Here is an 18,103-nt window from a genome sequence, read left to right as displayed (position 1 = left end):
GCACTTAAACTTATCGCTCCATCTGTTTATTTCATGCCGCCTCCAGTTTCTTCTTCTCCGCCCTCTGCTCCCTCTCTCCTCCTCTCCATCTGTGTCTTTGTGTACACAATAACCTTTATGAGCATCAAACTCCTCCTGCTAGTGCCCTTTATGTCCTCCACCAACGCTCTTGGAGGGTTTTTGTAAAAGCAAGCTTTGAAAATAGGCTATTATGGAGATTTTTTATTAAATTCATCAATTATGAGCTTGTAAGACTCAGTCATAATTATTTCCATAAAAGGAAGAGTCGGTTCAGAAAACACCGGTGCTGCTTTTCAATGTCCAGGGCAGAGAGGTTGGTTGACTGTTGTCAATTTAAAAACTCTTTCTGTCCCGCTTGACCTGTAATTTTAAGTCAGAGAAATGGTAGCTGTCATTATGCTCAGAGGATTGCTATCCACAGTGCTTTTAGTAGAGGAATGAAAAAAGGAATTTATCAGAGGAAAATAATATTAAATATAAACTGTCAGCTTGGAGCACAGAGGAATATTAGCTCTTCTGAGATGGTGTTAGTTTGTGTGTATTTGTTTGTGTACTGACTGAAAGGCATTATCTACAACACAACACTTCAAAGGTCGAGGAATGATGAAATCTCACTGTGGGCTTGAGAATTTCCATCTGACAATACATTGTTAGTTATGTCATTTGGTGAAATGCTTGTTTTAGGTTATGATTTCTGGTTTGAGGAGAAACAGGTTATTGATTCTCTGGACATCAGTGCTAATTTCATCTGCTGATATTTTGAAATCAATGTGATTGGCTTAATCGACTGTGCCGTTGTACTACATTGAATTCCAAACACAATCTCAAAGATGTAAGTGTGGAATAAATGTTATTAAGCAGCAACCTTTTGACATCATCTTGTCTTTTTCTCCATTTCTCTCTCTGCCACAGATCACATTCTTCATGCTGCTGTCTGCTGTGTGTGTGATGCTCAACCTGGCGGGCTCCATCCTCTCCTGCCAGAACGCTCAGCTGGTCAACTCTCTGGAGGACTGTCAGCTGGTGAGACCAACTGGACCTTAAACTGTACACTCCGCAGGGCCCTCGCAAAGTGTGGACAAAAAGATGCCGAAACAAGTATTTTAATCTAGCTGTCAAATGTTGAGGCTTAAACATATTTTCTATAGGAGAGAACGGATGCACTGGCATATATGCATTTTAATCAAATGTAAGAACCTGACTGATGAAATAAGCATACAAAATCGCAACCCTACCCTGAATGATATCAGACAAAGACAGAATCGTTCATAAATGGAAAGGTTAACTTAATCCTTCCAGTACTACCAGTGTCTCCAGTTTGCTTTTCTACAGTGGATAATTGACCTGAATGAAATGAAGGCATATTACTAAAGTTCACATTGCCTAATAACATGATTCTCATAAACCTGAAAAACTAGCACATTCCTATATATCCATTCAAATTAAACACAACTGGTGTATGTTAATAACGTCTTGAAATACATCCCAAAACATACAAGCAACTGTTTTAATTTACATTACTTATTCTACTTTCTAAAACATGTAGGATATCATTGAGATGCCAAATGTTAGGGTTTCGTAATGGCCTGACACAACTTACTTTAAGAATAATATCATATTGCTAACACGGCATCGACAGTAATAGACATGTGTTCATTGTTTTCTGCATGTGACTCCACATTTAAATTCATGAGTGTCGGCTCATGTCAGGCTGACAGGCGGCACTTCTGCTCAGAGCAGGCTGCAGAACTGAGTCAGCATCACAAGTGAACTGAACTATTAGTTAGTGACTAATGGCTGCTGATTATCACATTCATCTTTGTCGGAAAGTAACATTTCTAAAATACAGATAAACGACTTTGAAAGTGCACTTCAGCGATTTAGTATGCACTCCCATAAAGTTTGGAGACTCTAACTCACATGAATGCGTTTGAGGAGAGTGCCTGCTGCATTGTGTGCTGTCATCCTAACATTTAAACGATATGCCTCCATTGTGACCGCCAGCTTTATAATAGTTGAGTGGAGGAGAAAATAACTATATGTTTCAGTTCCAGAAGGTAAAAAAAAACGTGTAAATAACCCTGTATTTCAAACTCCAAGACCCCAATTTGAAACTCAGGCTTTCTCTCACAGATTTTTAGACTCTGAGCCAAGTCAAGATAACCCCTGATGACATCTGAAGGGTTGTTTTTTCTCAGATTTGATAGAGCTCCTCCAGAGCCACAAAATACATTATACAACTGTTTTCACAAACTGACAAGAATTGGCCTTTTTACTTGAGCTTAAAGGGACTATTTGCACCAAAATCCAAAGACTATATTTTACCTCCCAGTTCAAATGCTTTTCAATCTAAATTGTTTTGGTGTGAGTCTCCGGGTGTTGGAGGTATCGGCCTTTGACTTTTCTGCATTCTCTCAAAAACAATTGCTCTAAATCTACCTTGTGACCGACGCTCACCTGAGTTAAGTAACTATACATAAGCCGAGGAACACACCATTGATGTTTACATCTTCCAATATCACAAACACAAGCATCTCCTCCATGAGTAAATGCATGCTTCCTTTTGTGAGTTGATATGGTATTGACTCAATAGTACCCTGAGTTATCTTGAGTAACTGGGTCATGATTTCTGGAAAGACACATCGCTGTGGATCTTTTCAAATTGATTATTCTGAGCTACACAAGCCGAACGCTTTCTTGTTCAACACATCCCACACAGGGCAACTCACACAAAAACAATGTAGAATGATACATAATAATAATATATATAATAATATACATACAAATATTTTCCACAAGCAGTAACCAGCATATGCATGCTTTCTAGACCCTGGCATTTTTCAACAGTGGCTCAAACAAATGGAAAACAGGAGATCACACTTAAGTATTACATAAGTGTATTAAGCTTTTCCTCCTTGCAGCTGGTGATGTGAAGAAGTTGGACACAGAACACTCAGTCTTCACAGTTTCATAATGAGATGCAAAGCAGATTTTTTAAAGCTGAATTTATAGCGCCAGGGTCTCCTATCTTTTTCATGACGGAATCCTCTTGTGATTCATCCTGCACCCAACCCACTAACCCGAACACTTACACATTAGAAGCAGATTTTCTCTATATGAAAGTAGGACCTGCCAAGGAGACAACTTCCCTGCTTCATGTGGCTCTCCTGAGACCCTCCCCCAGTCGGGATGGAAATGCTAACGTTCCTCATATCCTCTCCCCAATGTAATTAACCCATACTCGTTGGGTTCATGTCCTGCTTTCTCTCAATCTGGGACACATAGCAGAGGTATGCTCTACCTCTATCCCTCCCCACGTTGCTACTCATATATCACAGCCTCTCTTCCTTTGCTGAATACCTCTGATCAACCATGTGCAGCTCAATGACTCTGTATTATTATATTCTGTATGTGTTGAGCCTCTCAAACATATAGTTCATGTCAAAAGTGAAACATACATTTAACAACAAACCACCACAGGACCGAGCTCAGGTCTGATTGGTGCATCTCTCTCTGTGTGTGCGTTTGTGTGCGTCTGTGTGTGTCTCTGTTTGTTTTTGTGTATGTGGCGTGCATGCTTGAGTGTGGATGTGTGTTCCCTCCTCCTCCCCCCCAGCTCAAGTTTGACAGCGATGGAGTGTGTGTGTGCTGCGAGCTACAGCATCAGAGTTCGAGCTGCAACAACCTGGGAGAGACGCTGAAACTGAACCCACTGAGGGACTGCAACACCATCCGCCTGCGCCTCAAGGTGAGGAGGAGCCAGCACGCCCTCTATGGTACTGATGTTGAGGGATGAACGTGTTTGAATGTGTAAAACAAAACATTATATATGAGTTGTGCTGTGTTCAGACCGCAGGTTAGTTGGAATAATTAAAATCCAGTTTTCAGAAGCGTTAACTGATGCAACTGTACTGGTAGCTATGGTGACAACACAGTGTGCCATATGCACAGTAGAAAACGGTGGAGATGTTTTCTCTTGTTTTTCACATTTGATACATTATCACTGTATGAAATGTTGAATGCAGCCTTGTTTTTATGCTGACGTCATGGCCGGCTTTAACCACACAGTGATGTTACCATTGTGAGTTACTATTTGAAATCTACTTGAGTGACCGCAGACATGGACATCTTCAGGAAATCACTTTTATTTAAACAGCAAACCAGATTGACTAAATCCGATTTAAAAAAATTGAATTTCATGTATTTTTTCATTTACTTATTTGCTATTTGTAAACCAGAGATGAAGGTTAAGATGTGTGGAAACAAATGCATTTGGGCCTAACTTCAAGCTGCTTGATTTCTCTCTATTTTTAGCCAAGCTACCGGCACAGCTCTAGGGATGGAAATGTACGTCAGTGAGTCCATCACTTTGATCCAGCAATTGATTCAGATGTTTATATCCCCCTAAGGATGCATTTCAAATGTCGTAAGGTCAAGTCGTTTTGTTTAAAAACGTGCACACACTTGCCACTTCCATTAGCCTCAGCTTTACATAAATATGCATGAAGGAAAATCACACACGTAAAACAAAAAATAGATTGAACAATAGTAGTGTTCAGAAAGTTGTTTCAAAAAATGTTGCCTCAAATTGCTCAAATCATCAAGTCTAAGTTTCCTCCCTCGCAGTGAACATATCACTTGATGGAAGAGCCGAATGATGAAAAAACAAAAGACTGAAGGTGTCGGGTCTCATATAAATTGGGGTGGATGTGGATAATGGCAGCAGCATTTGTCTTTTCCCGAGAGGCAAGCTTCTTAGTATGCGTTGTGTATGCAGCCTGGGCTGGCTGTAGTTTGCGAGTGCACGATCTCAGTAGATTATCCTGACTCAGAGTGTCTGTAGGAATGATATACTGTATGTGCTACTGTGCCTTTATTGGATAACGACAATCATATCCATTCATTTTATGACCCTGATTGATTATAAAACATTGATAACCAAATAAAAGACTTGGTAGGATGAAGCATGCTTATGAAAAGAGGAAAGATCAGGCACATTTGTCATTTTGATCATGACTTATTAAAACATGGTATGGGAATTGGTGCCGTAAACCTTTATTAAGTGCCAAAGTAGTCAGATGTGTTGAGTTATGTGTTAGAGGAAACTGTCATGTCCGAGTCTCCGGAGACTTCGGCCATTTCAGACGGCTGTTAGGCTGTCGCAGATCCTAATGAACTCATGATGCAGCTGCCATATAGTAATCTTCTCTGTCACTTAATTACCTAGCATTAGGAGTACTGATTTATCACAGTGGGTAGGCTAATAAACGTTTCTTATTTCCTAGCAGAGGCTCTTTTATGTTTAAAAGGTATGTTTTTGCACCCAGCACAATCGACTCTGCTGATAGTATGTGCCATTCATTCTTTGCAGACACATTTCATTTGGGTTTTTTGGTTTTCCATACACTGCCTGGAGCTGTAAATCATCAGTGAGAGGGTGTACTGAGATAATTTGTGATTTCCTGTAGAGGGGCTGATGTGTAACCTTGCTGTGTAACCCACTATCCTGTTTGGCTTCAGGCAAAGTATTTTAGAGGTTAAATATCTGCTGAGCAGGGATGTTAAACAATTTCTTTAAAGGTGTTATTACATTTCTTTGCCTGGCAGGATTTATTATGTCATTATGTACATTGTGGTCACAGGGGAAATCACAGAAATGCACCGGCTCACATCTGCCCGACAGATGCATTAACATAACAAAAATTAGCTCAGATAAAGCTGTCATAAATATTGCTTGTCTCACTATGTGCTTGCAGTTGGAATTGGGAAAACTACATTTACTGTAATAATTCTCTACTTGCCAAGTGCCTTGCTATTTGCTGACTCTTTTAGTTTTTGATGGGGTTGGCACGGTTTGCTCTACTTTACCCAAATCAGCGATTTATTTTGCTGACACTGTAACAGAACATTATATCACTGTTTTATCTGCCCTGAAAATCATTGATTTCCCCAATTCATTTAGGTTTCTGATGATTTGTTCTCTTCTTCTGCAGAGTTTTCCAAAGACCACAGTCTTACAGCGTCTCTTAACAGATAATGGAAGGATATATTCTCAGACATATTCCATTGTAATCTGAGCAAAAGTTGAGACCTATGTCAGAGTCACATTTATCTTTTGTCAGTCTCTCTGAAAGTTTTTTTTTTTAAAAGACTACCTTTCTGGATGACAAAATCCTGGATTTGGTCCCATTTTGTCGCTGGTGTTCCAGGATAGAGTTAGTATTTTCTCATACAGTATGCAGGTTCAGACGGGACACGGGACGTAGCAGGAGACAGCTGTATCAGCTGTTTTCTATGCAGCATCTACAAAGCTCTTAACATAAGACAATAGGAAACATAAGGTACTGTATATTAATCTGTTTTTGTTGGCACTAATTGGATTGTGTTTCAGGGCCCTGTGAGACTGATTAGGCTTTGAACACTGAGTCGAAAAGAATGCATCTTCACTTTCGAGGAAGTGTTAGCATTCAATAACATCAGGCCTAAATCCAGAGCAAACATCAGGGTTTCTATTGAGCTCACTGGAGGAGTGGTGTTCTCCACCTGTAAGACTCTAGATATTAGAAAAGCTTGAAAATGGAGTTTGTGTATTCTGTACTTTATGAGAAGTGGCATTCCAGAGCTACAACATCTGCTACTTGCTGTCATTAGAGGTTAGAACAAATCTGAAGGGCTTTGCCAACAGTCTGAACTGTCTTCCCCGAGACTGCTGTAGGGCTTCCTGAGGGAAGTGCCTGGTTTTCTGCCAGATGCTGTAAAGAGATACTTGGGGATGCTAAAGAAAGCAGAGACTGGCAACAGAGCCTCCATGTTGGCTGCAGTGATCAGGGTGCTGCCCTTTGCTACTGTGAGCCTGTCATAGAGGAAGCAGCCTCACAGTTACAGTATGTGTGTAGATGTGAAATTCACGCATCCATAGAAAAGTTGAGTATTAGTGATGTAACTTATTACATTTCATCCGATTTCTAACAAATATTTTAATCTGGTCAATACAAATTACAAGGATGAGAATATTATATTCTACATACATGATTTTAAAATACAATACTAAATGCAATATTTATTATGTTAAGAGGATGAATCTTTTCTTCCGTTCATATCAAACAACATGATATACTTTTTGAGAATTAATTTAGAGTGAATGTTATTTTGAATCAATTGAATACATTATGGAAAAACATTGACATTAACCTTTGATGGTGCACCCCTTTAGACAGTTTACATCACTCATACCTCTTAAACGTTTTAACTATGACAAAATACTCTATTCATTTCTGGGGGGAAATCTGATGAAGCTAAAAGCAGTTACAACCTGGTTGTGATTTTCCATGTTTCAAATGTCAGACAGATTGCGCTCAGACATCCAGACTTTCCTCCATCACAAAACATGCTCCAAAAGAGTTATCTTCCAAGGCAAACATGCATTAGATGTATTTTATGGTTGGCACTGCACAACTTCAGTTTCACTGCTTCCAACTGGCATCATCTCTGATTAAACTTCCAGCTCACACAAACGTGATCTTTGGCAACTAGTTACTGGATATCAAACATGTTTGAAAAGACTTCCAGCTGATCCGTTTTATATCACAAACTTCAAAGGGAATAAAAGAGAGTAAAGGGAGATGGTTTGGCAAAAAGTCGCTGCCTGCTACAAACATCTTTCCTGAACCCCTTTAAAAGAGTCAAGCTACCTGCACCCAGACAAAGGAGGAGACAGCTGTCCTCGCTGCAGATTATCAGCAGCCTAACACAAGTGGGGGTTTTGTAATGTCGCTGGTAATTATGTGCCTCCTGAATCTGATGAATAATCTGTGCGCAGGCTGGAAAACACTTTGTGTGGTGAGTGACTGGGGAGCTTCACTCATGAGCAGGTGTCCACACAGATTCATAGAGCGAAGTGAGGCTTTCATTCCAGTGCTCAAAGTCCCTCCTGTCCTTATCTTTCAGGAATTATATGATTATATACAGTACATTTTGTGGCAGCTGTGTTTAATGTTGACTGTTTTTATTTGTCATGGGAAGGCTCATATTATTGGATTTTTGTGCACAGTAAGATTGCGGTTACTATTATGAGCAAGATAATTTTATAACACACATTTTTTGTACGATATTGAAATTAAAGCACACAAAGTCATAGTTTCGTCCACACATTATTCCCTTTCTCTGCCTTATTTTCTCCTCTCTCTCATCTTTTGACAGCCTTATTTGAAAATATTTGTTAATAATACTCCACCCGATAAATCATTACCACAGTAATTGTGTAAGTAGTTTTACTGTGACAGATGTCAACTATATTAAGAAACCTATTAAAAACGTTAGGTTGGGATTGTATCGAAACAGCCAAGAGGACTGCAGATCTGAGCTGCTATCATCCGCTCTCCTCTCAACATGACCAATGAGCTAGACAGTTGCTATTCCCAGAGCCAATTACCATGCATGTGCTATTACTGTTTCTTTTTCAGGAAATAATCCATACAGTAGAGTTATAAAAGGTTAATTCAAGTGAATGTACAAAACTCTAAATGGTTTAAAATTTGAGTTATTTTAAGATCATCGGTACCTTTTTAGAAGAATAGCACAAAGCGCAGGCTAATGGGACTGCAGTCTTGAGTATTTTCTCTGATTCAGTGTGCTTAGCTAGTATTTCAGCAGCATGCACTTTTATTTTTGCTGACAGATTCAATACTGGTTTGTCCCCTTGCTGTTCTCTGCATTGTCAGAGTGTGAATGTGTACACCTTCACAGTATAATGCGGTCTTTGGTGCACACTCATGCTTAACCTTGGACGTTATGAGGTTCTTTTCCCTCTTGTTGAATTTGTTTGCAAGCTCTTCATGTAAGCAAAAAACAATCATTATTTGTATCAGTATTTAACCTTTTTAAATGTTATTCAAGAAATGTTAACAATGCAGATTACTCTTATTGGTTCTGTGTTGTGTCTAAAACAGATGTTTGTAAAAGTGTTTTCATACTGCAGTGCCACCCTGCTATGCTTTTCTAAACTGGGTTACCTACTGGTGATTTAAACACTGTTTCTGTCACCTTCAGTCTTATCTGTGTCTTCTTCTTTTGTTCCACATTAACCTATTTTTGGTTCCTATGACATTCTTATCTTCCCCTCCCCACCTTCTCCCCTGCACCTTTTGTCATTCCTCTTATTTGTCACACTCCTCCTCTCCTTTGTTCCTCTAACAGTCTCCTCCTCTCCCCCCCTCTCTCCTTTAGGAGCTGCTGTTCAGTGTGTGTGCCCTGAACGTCATCTCCACCATTGTGTGTGCTCTAGCCACTGCCATGTGCTGTATGCAGATGGTCTCCACTGATGTGCTGCAGATGGTGAGTGTTATGGAAATGCAGACAACAACATTAGCTACCTTTTATTTTGTTTTTGATGACCACCATGCCGCTATCGGTTTTAAGATAGCGGAGGATTATGTTTGTGGTTGAAATGTACTGCTTGGCAAGTTAATGTAAACACGTGCAGTGAAGGTCGATTGCTGAAGGACTTCTCTCAGTTTTCCAAAAACATCCCACTGGGTTTCTCCTCTAAGGTACACTCTCCTCAATATGACCATTGTTTCTTATTTTAGGTGGAACAATTCAATTATGACCAAAAGCTAAATGCCTTCAATCATGAGGGAAATAAGCATAGCCAATCTCCCTTTTGTTTCTCACAACAATAGTTATTTGAATGCCTCTCTAAACCCATCAGCAACTGGAAAGGTAAAGCAACACTGCCAACTCGATACCGCGTATGAAAAAGCTTTGCAGAAATCCTTGATGCAAGAGCCTTATACACATTTTATGATCTCTGCTGTGAATTAAGTGTATCCTGAAATTAGTCTGGATATTAAAAGTGGTGCTTGACAAAAGGTTAATGTAGCAGGAAATAAGCAGGGATCTCAGCTCTGTAATAGCTAGTCCAATAAATGAAGTTTAACTCAGAATATAAAGTACATTACATTATTTTCATCTCCATGCCAGTCCCAGTTCAACAAAGATCCTTATGCTTGCAAACACAATCAGTTAATGCAGTGATAACAGGGATAACTGCAGAATACATTTTTTGATCCCACAGACAGGAACATAGAAATAAGATTATTTCTTTTAAAACTGTGACTATTTAAGAAGAGAAATATTGAAAAATAAATGTATCTGAAGCTTTTTTAAATGACTAGCAATTACAATGGTACTGAGACATCTTCCCACATTGACATAAGGACTTAATTCCCAATTGGTATCTGCATCAGTGGCACAATTTGAAATGATGAAAGAGGTGTCACGTTGTTCCCAGAGAAACCAGTCTAGACCTGTGGAGATCTAATTTGTTTTGGTGTGAATTAATAATAATTAATTAATGACCTGTATGTTCAATTAATTGGGGGCAGTTTTTGATGTTTATGCTCGTTTTTAGCTGCATGTCTTGCAGACTTTACATGTCTGAAGGTATCAAATTACAGTATGTTATAGAAACACGTGAATGCACACATGCAAACCACAAAGAGAACTTCTAAAATATGAAGTTGCTGGAAATAGTGTCATCTAACTAATGATTCACAGAGAGAAAAGTCAAGGCAAATTGATTTGAGTAGCAGCTTTTAATATCAGCACAAATCAAAATGCTTCACATAAGACATTGGGAAATAAGGGAACAGATGTAAAAGAAACACAAGGCAATTCAAAAAGACAGGATCACATAAACAGGATCATAAAAAAGAGCAGAAGATTAAAATAAGCTTTAGAAACAGTAAAAAACTAAAAGACAAAGGACAAACATATTGTCCTATCTCAAACAATCTCACAGAGTTTCCAAGAGAGGCCTTATTTCCCCATTAAACACAAGAGGTGTTAACATTTATTTAGCTCAGTAAATGTAACCGAGTCAATAGCAGCAGTGGCAGCCTGGAGATTAGCAACGCTGGCTGGCTGTTAGTTGAAAAAACATCTGACTGAGGAAAGTAAATGAGCAGCGCTTCCAGATTGCTGTTGAGGTGTCTCTGAGCAAGGCACTTGACCAGCAGTTACTGCAGTGAAGCTTGTTAAGTGACCGACAAGCACAGAGAACAGTAGAGACAAAAAACACCTTTGCACAGTCATGCCTCCCTGGAACAGTTCTGGTCTAAAATAATGAATGCACAACTAAGATCTCAGTGCCTTGTGTAATAAATGCCTGACATTGGTCCTTTTATGCTGTCTTCCAGTTTATGCCGCACAGAGCGCGGGCCCTTAATGCTGACTGTATGACACCCCATGGAACCATCCTCCACCAAACACTGGACTTTGATGAGTTCATTGCTCCCATTCCTCCACCACCATACTACCCGCCAGAGTACACCTGCACCCCCTCCATGGATGGACAGAGGTGAGAGGCAGAATAACAATATCAGCATCACATCTTCTCCCAGTGCTAACACTAAGTGCTCAGTGCTCCCCAAACTCTGGAGCCAATGTATCTTCTGGGATTTGTGGATGCTTTCAGGCAACACCAATAACATTTTAATTTGCTAACAAAAAGATATGCTGGCTATATTGTCAACCATGGTTTATATAAATGACTTCCTATAAAATAGTGCCGGGCAATCCAGAAAGTCAGTATATTTGCTACAAAAGAAATACTACAGGTTAACTGCTGTAAGTATATGTTACTGATTTCAGTGGGATTAAATACATTTTGTGCAAAAGGCGACATAAAGCACATCCGAGAGGGCAGCAAATCAAATGGGAATAAAGGCTATATAATATAAAACAGTGGGCAGTGTTTATCGGATTTAAGTTTTATTAAAAAGATTTTAAGATATTCATTTACAATTGCACAATTGTGTTGCTATGGAGAAATATTTGAGTTCTGCAACATGTATTGAAACTATATCAGCAATAGGAATGAGTGGTTACTGATTGTCAGGCTTACAATCTTAAAGCTTACAATTTTCCGAAAATGCACTACATCGGTATTTTTGATATTGATATATTTGACTATGATACATATTGTTTTGAGTCTGTTATTGTACTTTCCTACCTGCCCCTCCACAGACATCTGAATGAATCAGATACTGAGGGTCTTTATGTGTTGTAAAAGTGTTGAAGGAGATGCAGCAATAATTGCAAATAATATTAGAAGAAAAAGTCCGAAACTTGAGAGACCTTTGGTAACAAGATGTTACGTTTACTATAAAGACAAGATTATATCTGTCTGGTTTAGGACAGTAACTGTAAGCTATTTGTCAGGTTAAAAACTGACATTTCTACTTCATGTAGACCCTCCTTGATTCTGGAGAATATATACGTGCCCTGGGCAACATTTGCATCCAAACCCATCATATTAAGCAGCAGTGGCATGTGTCTGTATCATCACTTCTGGTGTTAACATCCATGGTCAGCTCAGAGCATTTCCTTACACTAAGCAGCTGAGACATCCCTGAATCTCAGCTGTTGTGAAAGATTGGTCTTCCCCCTCCTTCATTACTACCTTAATTTTATGCCATAGAGAAGGCTGATGTTGTAGCCATTTGGCAAGAAGCCACATCTGCTTGTCAATTATGCCATAAATATAAACAAGGCAGAAGAAGCATTTATGGTGTCCCTGCCCCGGGCCGGGGAAGTGTCATGACATCATCATGCCTCGCATGATTGGTGGAAACTTGCAGGTTTTATTTCATGCTCTGCCACTTTAGAGCAGAATGGGGTTGTAATTAAAAGATATGACTGCACGCATGGCTGCCTATTCTTAATTGGCATCACTGGGGACATTGGTGGTGCACATTAAATAATACTATACCCATATTGAGTATATCAGCTATATTGGAGTGTTGGCAACAAGAGGATACATCCTTTCTCCCCTAATAATTGTATTACTTTCTGAAACACTCTGGATTGTGTGACTCTCGTCACTCTTTTCACCCTGTTTGTTGATATATTTTTGTATTTTAACTGATTTTTTCTGATTTTGTTTGATTGAAACTCTGATGTTGTGTCCTTCACAGAGGCCTGCATTTGGATTTCCCCCATTCTCCCTTCAGTGCCATTTATGGGGTGCCCATCAACAGCCCAGGGACCCTGTACCCAACAGACCTGCCTCCTCCATATGAGTCTGTGGTGGGGCAGACCCCTGCCAGCCAGGTGAGAACATCAACAAACAACACTGTCTTAAATACGTTCTGTATGGATAATGAGGCGCATGAAAATATGTCTTTGTTTCCAAACAGAGCAGGCCAATCCATAGCTCAGCTTACTTCTTTGGCACAATAATAATAAGAGCTCACATGAGGATGCTAAAATGCTGATGTTTGGCGGGCTTAGAGTTTACCATCTTAGTTCACCGTGTTAGCATTATAACTTTTGTCAATTAGTGGTGAACATATTTCAAAGCTGAGGCTGGTATTAATGTGATTAGTTTTGCATTCAAGTTATTGCACTTCACTCATAACCTTAAAGGTCAACATTAAAATGGTGCTAGAGGAAAGGTCAGGAGAGCGTATCTAGGGAGAATGAGTCACACTTTTCATTAGAATAGTTTTATAAGTAGATAATCATGAGTGAATTGCATAAGAATAAAGTAGTTTGGTAAAAATTCAAACCATTTAGATGTTGATGAGATGTTCATCGCTAAATGCTTGGTGTTTTATTTACTTGTGTCATAATAGCATTACTGCGTTGTTCATCTTGCATCCGCATTTTGAACAGTCTAGTTATTATCGCACAAAATCAGCCAATTTATTCTGAATATTTATCTTCTGTTTCAGATTTACTGATGCAGTCTCTTTTGTCTGTCGCGTTACACTGATCATAGCATTTTACAGGCTATTGCGTCTCAGCATGTCATTGTAAAAGTAAAAATAACTTTTCTAACATGCAGGAAAAATCTTCCATTATATTATCAACAACATTTAACGCCGCAAGCTTTCAATCCCTTATACATGTTAAATTCATGGTTTGCTTATTTGACAGTGATCTTCACATAAAAAGGTTTCTTGATCGGTAACTAGTGGGAGTTGGCAGTGTTTGATAGGCACATTTAGCTGATGATATGAGGCCCCTTATGCAGTTGTGTAAACGTATTACACTGTACCTTTAAAAGCACATTAGCAAATCCAATTAAAGCTCCTTATTTAACTCTGCATGAGACATTACTTTCCTACAAAGTCTTTTTCTGTTAGTCTGTTGTGGACCTATAGGGCCCTCTACAGACCAACTCTGGTTGTGAAGGCTCTACACACAGCTGCTTTTATTGAATACTGTTCATACAAAATATCCTGCATTTCCATTATCTGTTCAAATTAATTCTGATGCAAACTTTGCTGTGATATGGTCCATGTCTATTAATAACTTCCTCTTCACAGCTCACCATTAGCATAGAGCAGCAGGCCACTGAATCCAGTCTGTGTGAGAGAAACACCACTGCAGGATTCAGCACTCAGGGTAAAGACGGTTTAATTTTGTAGAGGATCTTCAAGTGTCTCTGTTTATTGGTAGCTATGCTGATAATAACTTTCCCCTCATCCTCAGCCTCGGTGGACAGTGCATCACTGATGGTGTCCGAGGTGGCGGATCCGGACCAGACTTGCTCCTCAGAGGACTTGTGCTCCCTGGAGGTCCAGGGCTCTGACTCCTCTCCCTATGGCATGATCCACACTGCCCCTATGGAGGGAAGCTGCACCAGCCTGGAACTTTGTACACGTGACCATCGTGGGCTGTCTAACAATGACGCTCGGCCCAGTGATACAGGATACAGTGAGTCATCACACACCCATTCTCTGGAGCGCTCCCCAGACTGGTCATCGGAAAACTATAGCAATCTAGACCAGGAGGAAAACACACATCCTTGTGAGGAACTCCGGTCTGCAATGCACATATGCGACGAGCTTGCATCAGCCAAATATTTACCAGAGGAGCCACCGAAAGCGTCAACACACTCCCTCATTAAGGCCCGAATGATGAGCCGGAAGCTCACACTCCCCGTCACTCTCCCACAGCCGCCGCAGCCTTGCTCCCCAATCTCTGTGGCCTCCTCTGGGGGAACTTCAGCCATCAGTCCTATGGCTCCTTCTCTTTCCCCCTCCCCTCCCAGCAGGCCACGCAGCCACAGGCTGTGTTTCAGTGTTTGGTCATCCTCCACATCCCAGCCCCCCTCTACCTCAGCCCAAAGTGGCTCCTCACCCTCAGACAGGCCCCGGGGGCTCCGAGCAGCCAGGCGGTACCGAAAACTGGCACGCATAGTCCGCTCCACAAGTGACCCCATCTCCTGCTCCTCTACAACAGGAAGTGAGTTTGGCAAGAATTGTACAATTATACTGCTGATTAAATACTCCACTTCAATATAATAAGAATAATCGGCTCTTAAGAGCTTAAGTGATTAGTCATGTAATCTATCATGTATGAGTCATTTTTTAGGAAAACATCATTCGGTTTCAAATTCTCCAATGTGAGCATTTGCTGCATATTGCATCACTTTAAACTAACAATCACTGAGTTTTTGAAACTTGAAGAGTCATTATCTTGGAATCTGAAAGCTTGACATTTTATAGACTAAACAATGTATTAATCAAGCAGGAAACAAATTGGCATGTTTATTGATTATTGAATTAGTCATTAGTGGCAGCCCCACATGTGGCAGCCTCTCATTGTTAACAAGCAATAGTGGAATCTGTAACCACCAACAGCATGCCTGCTTTGATGTGTCCACACTAAGTGTTTTGTCTCCCTCTACAGGTGAAAACACTGTTTGCATCTCTGCAAATAACCCTGAAGCTGAAGATTTAACTCACACACCACCAGAGCAAGGTACCATCATAGAAAAAAACTGTGGCTTTGTGTGATGGTGGGACACCTGCTACTAAACAGCATTCACACCCTTTTTTATAAAATATTTGGCAATATCTGGCTGTGTGAAGATCTAATTTAACAAACTTTATTAAAACGCATGTAAGTTATCCTCATTTGGAAACCAACTTTGGGGATCTTTAGTTTTTTTTTTTAGATAAGCTGAAGTATTAGTTATTTCTTAATTAAACTACTTAAACCCTATTATTGGATTATCTAAAAAATGCATTATTGCACGGCTGAAAACCGAATAAGATCCTGAACCAATTATAATTCAGCTGATAATGAAAATGTGTCACGTCAATGAATTAGACAACTGTGATTTCACTTCACCCAAAGCACTTAATCCACTGGCATTGACCTTGCTTTTAATTGATTTCATGTTTTTTTTCCTTCCTGTTTTATCAACAGAGCCAACGGACGTTACAACAGGCGTAGTTGGAGCTAAACCCAGTCACACAAGCGTGAGGAAGCAGCAAAAGGAGGGCAAGAAAGTTGACTTCCCCCTTAAACCCCGCGGCATTCACACACACTCCTCCCACGATCGTCCACACTCCCTGGCTGACTTTAAGATGTACAAAGACACCAAAGTACTGGTGGCCAAATTCCTGGAGCACTCAAGCTGCAGTCTACCTCCTGAAGTCCAGCAGGTTGTCAACAACATCAAGTGTGTCATCAAGTCGGATGAAAAACACATGGAGGAGGCCATTTATAGTGCCAACGTCATAGATCAGGTAACTGATTTAGACAGCATGACAGCAGCTTGTGGGCCTGTTAATAGTTTTTTATTTGTTAGCAGTATAACTAACAGATTAGCAGCCCTTTCAGATGGTATTGCTTGATTACATGCCACAAAAATGAACATGTTAGATGGATTATTGCCCACATCTAAACTGTAACTGTTAGAAAATAGACAAATGACAATGTGTTACTATCTTTATTTCTTGACTATGTGTTGTTGCACAGGTGATGGCCCAGCGCATCAATGGCAGTCCCAGGAAGCGTGGTCACGAGGATCTTCACCTGCAGAGCTGTGGTGCTTTGAGTTCGTCCCCTTCGATGCGCCGTCCTAAACATCTCCCACAAACAACCAGCGCCTCCACCAATCCACTGGACTGCTCTGAACAAAGCCTTGAGTGCAAAGAAACTATTCTCTGACCACTCTCCGAACAAGGACGATCAAAACTCTGAGGGCATTTCCGAATGCTGGTGTTGCAGCCACGCTTTGCTGTGCAACCGACATCTGTAGAGTAATGAACAACTCTTCCTGAAGTGAAAGATCATTTATTTTCTTGTGTGTTCGCAGGCAAACTGAAATGGTCTCATACTGTATCTCCTAGTGCCCTGTGAGACCGTGCCAAGTCATCAGCAGAAACGGTAGCAAACTCAGACTGAGCCGGCCAGTATCTGTAGTGGCTTCTTTCTCATCAGAAAAACAAAAGAATGTTTCTCCCTCAGGGGATCTTTTCTACAGAGTTTCATCTCAAAAAGAGTTTCAAAAGCAAACACACAGCTGGAAAGTTTGTATCTGTGACTCAAAGAAAAGGGAGATTGTGTTTTCAGTATTCCTCTTGTCCTCATAAGAAACAGAAATAAATATGTTTGTAATAAACTGTGAACTGAATGGACTGGGCATTTCTAGCCATTTATTTGCAGGCTTTGTGGAACTGTTACTGATAGGGTGGTAAATATGTGTGGTGCAGCTGGTTAAAAAAACATCACAGATTGTGGATTATTTAACTTACCTCATTGTGTTCTTATCAGTGTTACAATAAAATATGAGTTTGTATCTTGTGGTTTTTGTTCTTATTTCAATTAACCTTTTTTATCTGTTGGATTCTGTTTGTCAGACTGTATTTGTCAGAATTATTGAACATCTGATTTCATCTACCAGAACTGACTAAAGTAATACAAACAAAGAACCAAACAATTATCATTTCCACAAATATCAATGTGGTGAAGCAAATAGGTGTTTTGTTCTGTAGTGATTGCAGAAATACCTATATTTGCAATGCAACCAATACAGTAGCAATTCTCATTGCAAATAGACCAAGTGACGATACAATATTAAGTTTGGCAACATTTCAAGGAGGCGTGGAGAAAATCTAGATAGTCCGGTTTAAAATCACATAGCATTGGCACACCTGAATATTCCAGGTAATCAATGCATAATGCTTTTTAATGCCACTCAAAGAGAAACCACATTTAGTTATTACTTATTTGTTAACAGGAGGGAATTGTTTACACGCTTAGTTTTTTCAGCCAATAT

General features: G+C 39.9%; 1 protein-coding gene across 2 annotated transcripts in view; it reads left to right on the top strand.

Moving 5' to 3' along the window:
* Nucleotides 1–17,628, top strand: part of fam189a1 (family with sequence similarity 189 member A1) — a 78,549-nt gene extending 60,921 nt beyond the window's left edge. Inside the window, exons 3-12 of one of the 2 annotated variants that reach the window (XM_010774864.1) lie at nt 934–1,044; nt 3,638–3,769; nt 9,247–9,354; nt 11,220–11,380; nt 12,999–13,134; nt 14,355–14,433; nt 14,521–15,276; nt 15,724–15,795; nt 16,246–16,568; nt 16,801–17,628. In XM_010774864.1, the coding sequence (XP_010773166.1) occupies nt 934–1,044; nt 3,638–3,769; nt 9,247–9,354; nt 11,220–11,380; nt 12,999–13,134; nt 14,355–14,433; nt 14,521–15,276; nt 15,724–15,795; nt 16,246–16,568; nt 16,801–16,992 (2,070 nt within the window). In that variant the 3' untranslated portion in view covers nt 16,993–17,628. Of the gene's footprint in view, nt 1–933; nt 1,045–3,604; nt 3,770–9,246; nt 9,355–11,219; nt 11,381–12,998; nt 13,135–14,354; nt 14,434–14,520; nt 15,277–15,723; nt 15,796–16,245; nt 16,569–16,800 lie in introns of both variants that reach the window. The other variant, XM_010774858.1, reaches the window with a different exon arrangement.
* The last annotated feature ends 475 nt before the right edge of the window (nt 17,629–18,103 follow it).

This window comes from Notothenia coriiceps, unplaced genomic scaffold (assembly GCF_000735185.1).
Source record: "Notothenia coriiceps isolate Sejong01 unplaced genomic scaffold, NC01 NC01_scaffold00000339, whole genome shotgun sequence".
In the NCBI taxonomy this organism is placed as follows: Eukaryota; Metazoa; Chordata; class Actinopteri; order Perciformes; family Nototheniidae; genus Notothenia; species Notothenia coriiceps.
The sequence above is the reverse complement of the archived record's forward strand: the minus strand, read 5'-3'. Positions and strand labels throughout refer to the sequence as shown.